The sequence below is a fragment of the Lampris incognitus genome, chromosome 4 (genome assembly GCF_029633865.1).
Source record: "Lampris incognitus isolate fLamInc1 chromosome 4, fLamInc1.hap2, whole genome shotgun sequence".
Lineage (NCBI taxonomy): Eukaryota > Metazoa > Chordata > Actinopteri > Lampriformes > Lampridae > Lampris > Lampris incognitus.
Genome location: NC_079214.1, coordinates 55,344,982 through 55,358,054, shown reverse-complemented (window position 1 = coordinate 55,358,054; position 13,073 = coordinate 55,344,982). Strand labels below are relative to the sequence as shown.

The window sequence follows — 13,073 nt, the reverse complement described above, 5'->3', positions numbered from 1 at the left end:
GCTAATTTAGACGTCAGTCAGGCATAGGGTCTCCAATAGAACGAGTAGACTTGCCTGCCGGTGTCTAATCCTGCACAGGGGCTTCACACAGAGAGGCAGTTCCTAAGCAGAGCCTGGTGGAGTAGAGCATTGTCAACAACACAATGTTTTACAGCCCTGCTGTGAGTCTTCCTCCCGCCTCCATGATGCCAATGACAGTAATGTAGTGGAAAGGCTCCGTGCTCAGGTGTCGGAGGCTGTGTTCATTATAGGTGTGCTGGTACTGCCACTGATTGTGCTGGATATATCTCTACAAAGGCAGAGCATGGGGCAGTGGGACAGGAGCACTGCTGCTTTCACATGCTGGACTTCAACCGTCAAACCTGCAGTTTTGCTTGGCAGAGACTTGCGCTGAGGATTTTGGAGACACAAATTGGAGAGAATTGATGGCGCCGTTGCGCCTATTGCTGAATATTGTAGCAGAATACAGTGGCTGTCTGCCGTCCAAGGGAATTACTCAAGCAGCTGTCACCATATAGAGGTTTATGAAAATACACTGAGTGCGGCTGTGCTTTTTCTAGAGTTTATCATCCTAATGTGTGTTGCTTCTTAGGTGTTGTGTCATAATAAGTGCTTAATGTCACTTAAAGTTACAGCTCAGGCATTAATTGGCCCATCTAAACTTTGTGTTTCTGCATGCTTTTTTTAAGGCACGCGGAGCTTTCTTTTTTAGCAATCATAACTCGAAATCTATTTCTGTAAACTGTTCCAAGCATCACACATGTAAAACCAAGTTTCTTACAGTGTTGATGTGCATGTGAAATAGTCATGCGCATCAACTACTGCCAGTGAGGCCGTATGGTGGAGGAAAGTTAGGAGGCCCTCAAAAAAAGTCTTAGCACACAAAACACATCAGGTTGATAACTTTGTCAACATGATATCTTTTCACGGGGCCAAAAATCTGTGGCGGTGTCCTTGACCATCAAATCCAAAGTAGGCACAGAACACTTTAATATTTGCAAATAAGCGGTTTTGTTTATAAAATTAGTACTGGGCTCGGCATCCGGGTAGCGTAGTAGTGTATTCTGTTGCCTACCAACACGGGGATCCCGGTTCGAATTCCCATGTTACCTCCGGCTTGGTCGGGTGTCCCTACAAGACACAATTGGCCGTGTCTGCGGGTGGGAAGCCAGATGTGGGTATGTGTCCTGGTCACTGCACTAGCGCCTCTTCAGGTCGGTTGGGCCGCCGCCTGTTCAAGGGGGAGGGGGAACTGGGGGGAATAGCGTGGTCCTCCCGTGTGTTACATCCCCCCTGGCGAAACTCCTCACTGTCAGGTGAAAAGAAGCTGCTGGAGACTCCACATGTATCGGAGGAGGCATGTGGTAGTCTGCAGCCCTCCCTGGATCGGCAGAGGGGGTGGAGTAGCGACCGGGACACCTGGTACAACTGGGGAGAAAAGGGGGGAAAAAACTGTTTTGTTTGTAAAACTAGTACTGGGCTATGTTTCTACAGAGGATACCATATTATGAAGTTTCAGGACTTTCAGCCAAGGATGCATGTCTTCGGTCTTTATTTAAGCTTACACCTAAAGATATCCAGTAGCTTAAATTGCATTATCCAAAGTCAAGGTGTCTGTCACTGCCACCGTGTACTATTTCATAGCCAGGCGGAGTGAGGGGCTCTCCCCTGACTTGTTGGGCTGTAAAATGGGATTTAAACCAGAGGTTTATGTTCGAGCTGTGACATGATTCGCCCTGTGAGAGAGTCGAACGGATACTCAGCAGCAGTCAATAAAAGCCAACATATGCCCAACATAAAGAGGAGGAAAAACAGAAGGAGAGAGAGAGAGATTAAATATGAGACGCGGGGGATTATCCAAGAGCATTAGAATGACACAGAAGATTATTCTGACGTCGGCAGCACCAGCTCAAGGTCACCGGTGGTGAAATGCCAGTTTAGCTGACAAACATGAAAGAACAAACAAGATAAACTGGACAAGAGTAAGGCCACAATATAGGGATAAAGACCACTCAGATGAAAGCTCTTCTTGTTGTGGTATCCGGGGAGTATTTATTTCATTGGCTCCCTTTGTGGGGTTGCCTCGTCTCTTGTGATTGGGACTTCTTGACCTGCTTATTCCCACTTGTTCAAACACCACAGACCTTTGACACGTTACCCCAGTGTACCATTTGCAGCCTACCCGGTGCTTTATAGATGATTCAAGGAGTTAGCTTGACCTTTGGCCCTTGGTATAAGCAGTAGAATTGACACTTGGATAGAAATCCTAGCTTGTGTGTGGATAGCCTATAAAGCCAAGTCTTTCCATGGAGCTGAATCAGATCTGCCTATGAGGCAGACAGTAGAGGCATAGAGGGAAGGTTTTTAAGCTTTGTTACAGGCTGAAAATCTCCTTCATAGTATCATTTAAGCCTGGAACCTGGTGTCCCATTTTACAATAATGGAGCAGCCGCTGGTCAGTGAACTGAGATGAGAGGCAAGGGGAGCCATGGCCATCCGAACCACAGGCCTCGATTCCCATACCGCCTGGGTGAAAGCAGACACCAGGACACCACTTACTCAGAAGTTGCCCGAGGCCCACAAGAGAGACGGGACCCTGGGAAATGGCAGCGCCGACATCACCTTTTGCCAAGTTCTGGCCTGGCAAATTAGGATCGCGTTTAGGACACTGATGAAGGAGGGCAGAGGTGCTGGATTAGATCAGAGCACCTAAGAAGAGATTTTATGGCAGAGGCTTTGTGCCAGGAACGATGCAGGTCACCCAGAGGGTATAGAAAGAACCAGGGGTCGCAATGCAATGTCTACCCAAACTGCACAAAGCCAGCTTTTCATCCCCTTTCTGGCCATTCCATCAAGTCCATAATTATCTTTGACAAAACTCATTAGCAGAGACCTTGTAGCGACATCGGCAACCAGGAATTCCATGGAGAGAGACATGCACAGAAACAATGTCCCACACACATTTCATTGCGCCCTTTGACAAAATGTAATGAAGTGTGTATATTGTCCCCCTCATCTGAACTCCGAGCTATTGGTACAAAGACTTTGTTTTATGAGCCCTCGTTGCCCAGCGTGGGACACATCAAATGGCACCTCCATGTTGGCTCTTTTGTCAGGCTTGGGGGCAAATTATTGTTGGAGAACTTGTTGTTGTGATTACGCTTCCTGTTAGTATGAAATAGCCATTACTGTTGTGTCGGCATAATTCATATTCTGTGACATGGCAGGCACATGCTCATTAAGTGGGGGCTTAAATGTGAAGTGCGCATGCAAGGGAAGTCCCTGAAAGCCTTTTTTTTTCAGAAGTTAACCGCTTGTTGACCTGTAGCATGTTTAGCTCAAAGCCCTGCAAACTGACAGTCATTGTTAGATAGCTCTCTGTCCCTGTGTGACTGTGTCGCTGTGGAAATAGAGATGCAGTAATGAATCATGCAAGCATTACACGGGCACATGTGATATTTGCATGCAAGGCTGTCTTGCTGCTCAAAACAGACTCACAACCTTTGGCTAACGTTGCTGTTTGATTTTTTTGTCTTTTCTTTTCAGTTTTTGGTGGAAATCAATTTTACATGGAAATACTTTTTTTTTTAATTGTTTTACATGGAAATGGAAAATATTTGAAATACTTTTATCAGGTGATACTTGAAATAGAACTAACAAGTTCTAGACATGGATCTTTGAATAACTACATATTATGTACATGTACGTATGTATGTAGTATGTATATATGTATGTAGGTGCGTGTCTGTCTGTCTGTCCGCCTCGCTGTCTCTCTATCTATCTATCTATCTATCTATCTATCTATCTATCTATCTATCTATCTATCTATCTATCTATCTATCTATCTATCTATCTGTCTATCTGTCTATCTGTCACTCGGCTGATGACAAGTGACCATATATTTATTTAAAACAGGCCAAAAAAGTGTAGCCAGGATTCTCGTCTACGTCCTACCTGTATACTATATATTTTATTCTCCTTTAACCTCAATGTCTTATATTAGCTCAAAGTTTCTTATAACTACGTTTACTCTCCAATATACAATTCAAAACACTGACTTCTAAAAAGGAAGCGGCACTAGCTTCAGTTCTAGTAATATATTTTTAAAAAATCTCCTTTGCAGACTTGAATAAATTATAATGGCTAGTGATCAAACCAAAATTAATAGTTAATGTATGCTAATTTCCGCCTCAAGAGGTCGGGACGTGCCACAAAACTGCTTTGTGTTCACAATAGGCTTGATAGTGCTTGTTCACAATCGGGTCGTAAATGTCACACTTTGCACTGACTTAGCCACGCTCAATCTGGATTTACCTATAGGAATAAACCCAAAAATGAAAATTCAGTAAAGACCATGGAAACAGTAAGATGTTGTTCTTGTCTTTTTCTAAATAACTTTCTGTTTGCAGTTACAAGTTGAGCAGTAAATCAGTAGAGATTTAGGATCTAGTCCGTGTTTTATATTTTCAGTTCCCGGAATAAACAAACAAACAAACAAACAAACAAACAAACAAAACAATAAATGGTCACAGTTGTGGACTAAAGCCTTGCAAATACAAAGTCCAGAAAGTGCCTCCTGTATACTGTCATAGGCTTCAACAGTAAACAGGAGGCAAAAACTTTTACATTTTCTTTTTGGCTTTTGTAAATGTTTATCTATTGAAGACCTTCTGAGCAACAATAGTCAATACAACCAGACATATTTTGGACAGGAATTATGAAGTTTATTAACCATATTTAGGCCACTATAGTTTCTTTATTATTGTCAAAAAAGACAACCACAATAGACACACAAAGAGACGGCTTGTACATCTCATTCCTTTGTAAGCCCACGTGTTATCTCCTTGTGGTCAATTTCATAATGGTAAAAACCCACCTGCAAGGGATGGCCAAGAAATGCTAACCAAAAACCGCTCATGATTACTCTATCTTGTTTTTCCTTTTGGATATTTTTTTTATCTCATTGGAAGATTAACTTAAATCTGCTTTGGATTAAGAAAACCGTGCTCCTGAAACACTCCCCCGAATGAAAAACTAATTTACTGAGGAAAAGTCGTGTATTATGGAGGTTTAGTTGCGCCTATGTAGGCTACCTATACGGAAGGCATTGTCCCATTGTGCATGCTTCAATTTCATGTCTGGCCTCAGATTAGAGATGTAAGACAAACATATCTGTGAACCGACGAATAACCCCCCTCCCCCCAGAGCAACCACAATAATGACAAAAGTATTATTAAATAATATTAATTCATCATAATTGAGTCTGTGTGTGTTTGTGTGTGTTTGTGTGTGTGTGTGTGTGTGTGTGCGTGTGTGCATGGATGGGTGGGGTAGCATTAGGATTGCCTTTCGCCTGTCGCCCTAGATGCCCGCAAGACGAGATGTTTATACATGGATTTAATAGTCTGATTTAATATCACCGTTAAGGCTTTGTCTCATAAAATCTTGTCTTGTGAAATCTAGATTAGGTTAGACTCACATGTAGGCTATGTTAGCCTATAGTCTTAATTGGCTATCTGCTCGGCTGCTTTAGCCATGTTTAAAGAATATAATAGAATACATTTTATTAGTCATTTTGTACATACATACATATGAAATTTACTCTCTCCATTTAACCCATCCTAGCTGTGTAGCTAGGAGCAGTGGGCAGCTGCCTTGCAGCACCCGGGGACCAAGTCCAGTTCTTCTTTCCATTGCCTTGGTCAGGGGCACAGACAGGAGTATTAACCCTAACATGCATGTCTTTTTGATGGTGGGAGGAAAGCGGAGCACCCAGAGGAAACCCACCGCAGACATGGGGAGAACATGCATACTCCACACTGAAAGGACCTGGGATGGTCTGGGGTTTGAACCCAGGAAGTTCTTTCTGTGAGGCAACAGCGCTAACCACTGGGCCACCGTGCATTTACGTACTGCCGACTAGTTGATGTGTTGTGTACCTGCCTCAGACAGATGCTGCATATTGGATGAGGCCGTCATGCCACTATCTCTAGTTCCCCTTAAGTATTGTGTTGCCATTGTGGTAATCCCATGCACATAGTATGCATCATTGTCGTCAATAATGCAGATTGGCTTTTACTTACATCCTCAGTTTGGTTTAACACGTCTTTTCCACAGTTTATCCTGTATATATCTTGGAATACAAAGGAATGCATGCACAACGTGTGTGTGCCGGGTCATTTTGGCCTACTCCATTTCATTACCGAACTTGCTTTAGATTGATTTATTGGAATGGATAGACTAATGTGTTGTAGAGTGATCATCCATGAAGTTCAGTGCATGATGCAATACTTACTGCAATAGAAAACAAAGTGAAACGTATCTGCTAACCTACATTTGGCAAAACATTTTCAGTATCTTCATCGTAGTCAACATATAGGACCAGTCTACCCGCTCTTCAAATGGGCTAATTCATTTGCCCTATGATTGTGAGAAACTTTTTCTCATAGATCTGTATGTAATTGGGTTTGTATTGGCAGGCTGTAATTCTTCTGTCAAAACAGCCCTTCCAAACTCAGACTGTTTTTATTCCAGTTCTTGCCATCTTAACACGGAAGGGATGATTGCAATGGGACAAAATACTAAATATTTTATTATTCCGAACCTCATCCTCTTTATCTAGATTTTCCACGAGGATTTACCACTGTCAACCTAAATCACCCTGTAGGATCCACCGTGTTAGCGTACTGAGAGCGAACCCATTGGTCAAGGACGCAGGTTGACCACTGGGCCTCTGAATTGCCCTAATACGGATTTTAATACTTTCATTACAAGCGTAATCCCTCCAATCTGTCCTCAAATTATGTTTTCTCTCTCTCTCTCTCTCTCTCTCTCTCTCTCTCTCTCTCTCTCTCTCTCTCTCTCTCTCTCTCTCTCTCTCTCTCTCTCTCTCTCTCTCTCTCTCTCTCTCTCTTTCATATATATGTTTTTTTCTTTGTTAAGGAGTCTTCGGGCCTACTAGTTTTCCTTAATTTGAGTTTTAGAATGGTCCTATGCTCTTCATTCACCACAAATCAGATCTGTAGTAATCTGTAGTACAATAATCTGCAGTACAGCAATCTGTAGTAGAGTAATCTATTGTAGAGTAATCTGTAGTAGAGTAATCTGCAGTACAGTAGTGTGTAGTAGAATAATCTGTAGTAGAGTAATCTAGTAGAATAATCTGCAGTACAGTAGTCTGTAGTAGAGTAATCTGCAGTACAGTTATCTGTAGTACGGTTATCTGTAGTAGAGTCACCTGTAGTACAGTGTGCTGTTAGAAAGTGTGCACATAGCCGTTTGTGATTTTTTTTGGCGCCATCCAACTTGATTTTAGAAGTTTGAGATGGGAAGATCAAAACACTTTGGACCGTCATGGTGCATCAAACAGTACAGTGATCATCTCGTTACAGGCGGTCTGTTGAAGATGCATAGTTTGCCTTATGGGCTATAGGCAATACAGCAGAATCAAAGGGACTTTGATGGATCATGTGACTCTCTCTTCTGGGTTTGATCCTACAAATGACCTTTTAATTAACACAACATTAAGTTATTGCAGCAACTCGCTACACAAGGAACAAAGCAGCATTCATCCCATATTCCTGCCTCGCTGCTTGCCTGAACAGTAACAAAGTGTTTGATGCCACCTCTGATTAGATACTGACAATGGAGAGATGGTGTCCCCTTTCTTCACCGCCTTCTGCATTTCACTCACGTTCTCCTCTGAATTATGACCTTCCAACAGCGCTTTGGTTTCATATGCGCCGGGTCAACATGATAAACTTGGATCAAACGGGCAACTTTGAATAGTTTAATTCAGTGTGCAACACTAAAAAAAAAAAAAAGAAATAATAATAATCATAATCATAATCATAATAATGACACAGTAAACAAGAGGTTTTGGAAAAAATGCATTCTTATAAAATGTCTCATGAATTGGCAAACACACAATAAGCTTACATAAAACACAATGGCAAATTGTTCTGTCTGTCAGCGTCCGACAACAAGCGTTATGTTAAAACCACGTAACCCACATTGACATGTAGTCAGTAACAAAACGTATTTAGAAGGTACGAAATAAATAATCAAACACTCAGTCGTACGAGGAAATAAATAGAACAGATGTCAAATAAATAAATAAATAAATAAATAAAGTTTTCTACTCTACTCGATTGCCCATACACAAATTTACCGGCCGTATAGTACCGTTGCATCTAAAGTTCTTGCATAAAGTCATCAACACAGAAAAATCAACATTGTGCAAAATGACAGGCCAGAGCCACCACGTCCACCGTGTGAACCGTCATCCGTCAGTGCAGCAGGTAGCTCCTCACATTCAGCACGCTCCTCCACCCACAGGCCCCTCAGTGCATAATAAATGTCCTGTCAGCTAATCTGAAGGGGGAAGGAGACAAAAATTGAAGCAAATTATTATTTTTTATTATTATTTTTTTCTTGAGGGTATTCATGAAGTCTTTGTAATATGTTTAGACTAAAATATAATTTTATTTGTTTTTGGTGTGGCCACACATTCACGCCTAAATAAGTTTGGGGATACAGCATGTGTTAAATTTGCAGAGTAATTTCCAAGTTATAACTCCATTATTCCTGACAACACACAGTGTGTGGTGTTAGTAACAGGTTGTTAAGATCCAGATCCATATGGTAAATTGTGTTTACTTAGTAAACAAGTTATGCACTGTGTTTTTAGGTGTGTGTGTGTGTGTGTGTGTGTGTGTGCATGCATGTGTGTGTGTCTGCCTGCACACACGTGCATGTGTGCACATATGTTCTGATTTAAGTGGGTTTGTGTGTATCCCTGTGTGTGTGTGTGTGCGTGCCTGTGTGTGTACATGTATGTGGACATCTGTGTGCATGTGTTTCTTGCCATCGCCTGCTTTTGACTTCACCTGTTTCTTCCATGTCAGTGTTCGGTGGCTCACCTCATTCACCTCTTCATCACCGGTCTGAATGCAGTGACCTTGTCATCCTGTAGGGTACCACAGGCTTCACTGAGGTCTGACGACTCTGTCTCTGCCTTGCCGCTAGAGAATCCTACACACCCAAACAAAAATACCTCTAAGCAACTCGAGGGAAGGTTCAGTGCAGCCAACTGACGCGTGGAAAGCGTAGTGCTTGTTCTTGAAACTTTGCTTGACAAAGTTTAATGAAATACCTCAGTGTTTTCGGCATAGTTGACGATGTGTTTGTTTATCACTTATTGTGTTAATTATTTATCAATAAGAATGTCTGTAAATTGCACAAGGGAAACCTGATGTATAAATAACTAATCCAACACACCCATGCTCTGTGTAAGCCGTGCCAGAGACAACATACCTTCGGTGGTGGAGAACTGGCATGTGTCGGGGAGTGCAGGATAGGAGGAACAGTGCAGTTGGAGGCCCTTATGGCTGTAGCTGCCACTACTGTAAACTTTAGAGTGCAAGGACGGGCCCTCCTGGAAGGGGTTCTCAGCGTTGCTCACATTGCTAGGTTCGTTGAGGCTCCTGATGCCTCCACAATGTCCGGTGGGGGCCATAGGGAGCCTGATGCCCTGGAGCTGGCAATCGCCGGCTAAGTTTCCTGTCCTCAGTTCGGAGCCATTTTGAGGGCTCAATATGACACCTGAGGCCGCGGTACGAGCCAGGGACCAGATCCGGGGCTTGTCTGATGTCTCAAAATGGGACAGGGACACGGTTCCAGTGGGGACGGTAGATGAGGGGGGCTTGGAAACCACTGGATCCAAAAAGTCAGAGGGGAGAGGAGGCAGACTGGCCACGCTCTTGATGGTGCAGGGGAAAGGGTGGAAGCTGTTAGCCAAGCTCAGGTGCAGCTCGGAGCTGCAATCCCTCTTTGGAGCGGCTCCTGATACGGCCATAGCCCTGTGGAGCTCCTGCTCATCCGGGGCCACTTTCTCACAGTCGCTTTCCAGCTTGTCACACTCCTCCTCCTCCATATCCTCTAAATCACTCAGACGCAGATCCTTCTCGTCTTTGCAATCGCTGGAATCTGAATTTCATACAAAATGAGAGGGAGTAACTTTTGTTGTGGTTACTGCTGAAGCTGGAAAACACAGTAAATTAAAAAAAAAAAACAACTTTGCATGGCTTTCATGTTTGCCTGAATTTTTGTTTCAGTCACTACTTGTTTTGCCGGAAACTTCTAGCCCAAATTTTATCCCGGTGTCTCACTTTGTTATCTGTTGACAGGAATGCTGGTTCTACTGCCAAAGAATTCACTCAGATGAAGTGAGCAAGTTGCATTGTTTTTCATATAGTTCCATTTTATCTTATTTAATTTAATATTGTTTTGTATTATCTAAATAAAAAAAACTATTTTGGAGAGTTGGACAGTGTTTGAACCATCACTGTCAATGCACATATTGCTCATGGTGTTATTTATTTATTTCCCATACCATAATAGAGAGAGAGATTCTTACCTTTGGTGACGCAGTCTTGGTCGCTCTTGTTGAGGTCATCCTTTCTGTCATCACCAGTCTTATTCTTTGGTGACCAGGTCATCTTGTTCTCCTTCTTTAGCCTCCGCCTGGCGTTGGCGAACCAGGTGGACACTTGGGTGAGGGTCATTTTGGTGATGATGGCCAGCATGATCTTCTCCCCCTTGGTGGGGTAGGGGTTCTTGCGGTGCTCGTACAGCCATGTTTTCAGAGTGCTGGTGGTCTCTCGGGTGGCGTTCTTTCTTCGAGCTGTGCCATTAAAGTCTACGGTCCCATACCTGTTTTTTTTTTGGGGGGGGGTGTCACACATACATACAGATGTTAGCAGTGTAGCACCGCCAGCCAAAGACGTCGTAAACTACGTATGCAGACCCCCCCGTACACACACACACACACACACACGCACACACACGTATCGTAGCATGTTCTCTGCGTGTGATGTTTACGTGAGACACTATAGGTTGTCTTATGGAACATATGGACAGAAAAACCGAGGATGTGGCGCTCACCTGTCATACTGATACTGGCCCAGGGAATGGTCATAAGGATAGTATGCAGCGGTCTGGGTGATGCCAGAGTGCAGCGTGCCTGTACCATCCTTAATGTCATACTGTGGATTCTGTGAATGAGAGGGAGCTTGTTTTAACCCAACACAGTATATGTTTGAAAGCAGAGAAAAGTTATTCGATATACCCCCCCTCCTCCCATAAAATATCCCACACGATAGAGAGTCATATTAATCACACATCTGCAAGCAAAAATAACTATTCATTCACAAAACCAGTTTAAGTTTAGCCCTAGTATCCACAATAAGGAAGTTAAAAACGAGGTGGCATGTTGTCCGTTTGCATAATCTGAACCGATCCTCCAGCCAACCGGAGCAGGCTGTTGACAACATAGCTAAGAAATATATACATATATATAAAAAAAGAAAAACAAACGCTTGGTTTATAGACAACAAAAAAAGAAGCAATGAGATTAATTGATGGACGCTTCGATCGATGTCGAGTGAGAGGACCCGGAGAGCGCGCGAGAGAAGGGAGAGAGAGAGAGAGAGAGAGAGAGAGAGAGAGAGAGAGAGAGAGAGAGAGGATGCACCCACCAGCGTGGAGTAGAGCGCGGACGGGTCGGTGCCGTAGGGGAAGTAGTTGGCGTAGTTCTGGCTGGCGGCGGCCGCCGCGGCGTACGGCGAGCCGTACATGCCCAGCGCGGCGTTGAGCTCCGTCCGCGTGCTGGCCAGCAGGCGGTTCTCGTAGGACGGGCAGCAGAACGAGGCGGCGGTCTGGGAGCCGCCCGTGCCGTCAGTGACCGACCTGGAAATCGAATCGCAGCAAGTCGTACTGGGGTTTGCCGACACGAAAAACTGCATGAAGAGATAGATGCGGATAGACATGTCATTGGGCGTTTGTCGCACATAACTCTCTCTTTTTTTATTTTTTTAAAAATGTTTTAAATTTTTTTTGTTGTTGATTGTTTTGGGTTTCTGCGTCGACTCTGTCAATGACTGTATATGATAATAACAGGCGACTTGGACGCGTCCAGGTAAGCGCAGGAGCAGATTTACGCACTCTCGGATCCGTGCGTAAAGCGCGTCCCGCTCGATTTCCAACTCCGGGTTTAACACAAATGCTGGAGAAAATCATATAGTTTGAGCCCCCCCACCCCACCCCCCTCCATCGTTTGGCAAATCTTAATATTTAAACTTTAAAATAGTATTTTCCCCCCCCCGCTGATCGGAGAAGACCCTTTCCGGATTGGAAAAAAAGAAAAAGAAAAAAGTTTTAGGTTGTTGTCCCGCGATCAACTTTTACTTTAGGCTTCTCATGGGGGGGCTAAGCATCCACCCAGACACGCAGAAGAAGACGTGTAATTCAGTTTTTCAACTCCTCTAAAAAAACAAAAACAAACGGGACCCACTTCATTTATTAAAGGACCCGTGGCGGGAAAGTTTGTAAACGTCTGCCTCGGCGTAAGTGTCTACCGGTCATCCCTCGGCGTGTGTAATATGTGACACATTCACCTCTATTGTCAGCCGAATAACACGTCAGTTCATTCATTATTCAGCGTAATTGGACACGGGTGCATGTGTGTGTATCGATATTTGGGTTCAACAACAAAAAGCAATCAGAGATGTCAGTATGTCGAAGCAGCGTTATCCTCTCGGTGTTGTACCGTTTTGCAAAAGAATGCTCTCACTGATGATAATATAAAAAAAATCTAAAATATGCACAAAAACAACAAAAACAAACAGTATTTTCTGTATATGCAGAACTTAATCGAGATAATAAAGGCGGTGCCTTACCTGTGAAGTTGCATTGTAAGGGTATCCAAACTGCGAGAAAGACATAGCTGCTTCTTTTGTAACCATCAGCAATATTCTTCAGCCTTGATCGATTGTAACCGATTGTACTTCAAACCCGCCGTCTTACGCACATTTCCACGCACGGCCTTTCGCTCAATAATAGATGACTGCGCTTATAGGAGGGAGACTTTAGTCTGGTACCGGCTGCAGATAGTTTTATATGAATGAATAATCCCCCAAAGGAGCTGGTGAGAAATTGAATTAAGCGTCATTAAGCACATAAAATTGCTGTTGTGTTAGCTCGAAGAAGGCTTAAAGGATAACGTAAGACTTGCA

At 43.4% G+C, this 13,073-nt stretch overlaps 1 protein-coding gene across 1 annotated transcript; it reads right to left on the bottom strand.

Annotated features, from left to right (window-relative positions):
- Positions 1-8,926: 8,926 nt before the first annotated feature.
- irx6a (iroquois homeobox 6a) lies at positions 8,927-12,803 on the bottom strand. Its single transcript, XM_056279201.1, has 6 exons — positions 12,738-12,803; positions 11,538-11,798; positions 10,945-11,054; positions 10,418-10,713; positions 9,316-9,987; positions 8,927-9,033 (listed from the first exon to the last, which is right to left on the bottom strand). The coding sequence occupies exons 1-6, from the start codon at positions 12,801-12,803 to the stop codon at positions 8,927-8,929; spliced, it is 1,512 nt and encodes a 503-aa protein (XP_056135176.1).
- Between the last annotated feature and the right edge of the window lie 270 nt (positions 12,804-13,073).

Bases quoted from the DNA above. Each gene is read 5' to 3' on its own strand.
- irx6a (XM_056279201.1), bottom strand. From the start codon at position 12,803: ATGGTTACAAAAGAAGCAGCTATGTCTTTCTCGCAGTTTGGATACCCT. The intron at 11,799-12,737 runs GTAAGGCACCGC...CTCTTCATGCAG, and splicing joins CTTACAATGCAACTTCACAG to TTTTTCGTGTCGGCAAACCC. The intron at 9,988-10,417 runs GTAAGAATCTCT...TATGAAATTCAG, and splicing joins CCAAGACTGCGTCACCAAAG to ATTCCAGCGATTGCAAAGAC.